General features: G+C 41.2%; 1 protein-coding gene across 1 annotated transcript; it reads left to right on the top strand.

The window, feature by feature from the left end:
• The first annotated feature begins 379 nt into the window (after positions 1–379).
• On the top strand, positions 380–1306 carry LOC101851789 (glycoprotein 3-alpha-L-fucosyltransferase A-like). The gene is made up of 3 exons (XM_005091934.1): positions 380–391; positions 831–1019; positions 1088–1306. Exons 1-3 carry the CDS (start codon positions 380–382, stop codon positions 1304–1306), a joined length of 420 nt encoding a protein of 139 aa, XP_005091991.1.
• Positions 1307–1625: the final 319 nt, after the last annotated feature.

Genomic DNA, 1625 nt, shown 5'->3' with positions numbered 1-1625 from the left:
CATGATAGGGTCATAATATGGGGGCATATTGGTAGTTGTCACGGTCCAATTATGGGCTAATCTGAATAAAACGCGCCAACTTTTGATACGGGTGCCCTTTGGGAAAAGCTTCTAAAAGGGAAAACTTGACTTTTTAAAAGAATGAAACTTCAAGTGTTGTCAATTCTATTGATATTCGGGTACCAAAAAAAGATTTAAAAATTTTAAAATCTGTTTTTTGATCAAAACACCGTGTTTCGCAGACCCGTGGCATGCCTTTTAAATGAAAGTAGGTTTTGATCCACATTCCAAAAAAAGGTTAAAAGAGGTTTTTTTGCATGACGTGGCAGCGACCTCAATGTGCCGCCCCTTCCCCCCTCACCCCATGGAGAGATCCCGGATGTGCGAACTTGTAAGTTCTGAATGGAAGGCTAAAGTTTTATATAACCGAATATTTTATTTCAGTGGGAACAGCCAAATTGAAGGCAAACGAGGAAGAGGTAGACCCACAGCAACGTACTTGAAGAGCCAAGCAGATGGATAAAGGGGAAAGATCAGGAAAAGATAGCTTTTCTTTTTCCAAAGGAATGAGTGGAGAACAGACCATGATCGCCAATGTCCTTTGCAGATCTGGCACTTGAAGATGAGTTACTGCTGTATTGATATTTACGTTTTTCGTTGCAGAAATACAGTGTTGACTATATCTACGAGAGGCGCATTTATTCCCAGAAAAAGAATAACTATGATTTTGACATTTTTATCTACATGAGTTAATCAAAAGCATATTGTTATTTCCATAAAGAGAAGTACATGTATTAACGGTCTGAAAATAAACTTTTTTTCCATTTCAGAAATACATCAATGTTGACATCTACGGGAAATGTGGGAATCTCTCTTGCCCTCGCTCTCAGTTTGACCAATGCCAAGACATTCTGAAGACGTACAGATTCTACCTGTCCTTTGAGAACTCTTTCTGCCAGGACTACGTGTCGGAAAAACTCCTCCTGCTCTATAAACAGCGCAATCACGTGATCCCTGTAGTCAGAGGAGGCTTTGATTATGACCGCAACCTTCCTCCAGACACCGTGATCAACGCCGCTCATTTCAGATCGGCCGGGAACTAGGGGTTTACCTGAAGGAGCTGGGTTCCAATCCCGACCGTTACGCCAAGGTGCTGAAGGAAGTAGACAAGCTGACTGGGTTGGGTCACTTCATCGACTGGTGCGACATCTGTGAGAAAATTAACACCGTCACCGCGAGCAAGAAGATCCCAGACATCAAGGCCTGGTCACATGAAGGGAAATGCCATCCGCCGAAAGATGTCTAGTACACACATAACAAAAGTCTGATTCCATTCTTCTGAAACTAGATGGTTTTTGTTCACTTGAGAAGAACTTCAAATATAAAAGCTTGGTTATTCATTTAATCGATTCAAAGAAAGGTATATTTAATCTCAGGAAGGGATTTCGAGTATTATTTATCATTGAGCAAACTGCACAGGTTTGCCAACATTGTCGTGAATATTTTGAGAAATACAGCGAAAATGGCTAACGTCATCGATGGTGAGTCCATACATACGTTTGTCCGCTTGTTTGTCACCGGTCGTCCAGATTACTGCAATGGCTTTTGACATGTGTATTATTTAA

Source organism: Aplysia californica, unplaced genomic scaffold (genome assembly GCF_000002075.1).
Source record: "Aplysia californica isolate F4 #8 unplaced genomic scaffold, AplCal3.0 scaffold00037, whole genome shotgun sequence".
Taxonomy (NCBI): domain Eukaryota; kingdom Metazoa; phylum Mollusca; class Gastropoda; order Aplysiida; family Aplysiidae; genus Aplysia; species Aplysia californica.
Note: the sequence above shows the minus strand (reverse complement) of the source record. Positions and strands in the feature narration are given on the sequence as shown.

Excerpts from the sequence above, each read along its gene's own strand:
- LOC101851789 (XM_005091934.1), top strand. Across the intron at positions 1,020-1,087 it reads GCAATCACGTGATCCCTGTA|ATCGGCCGGGAACTAGGGGT; the intron begins GTCAGAGGAGGC and ends CGCTCATTTCAG.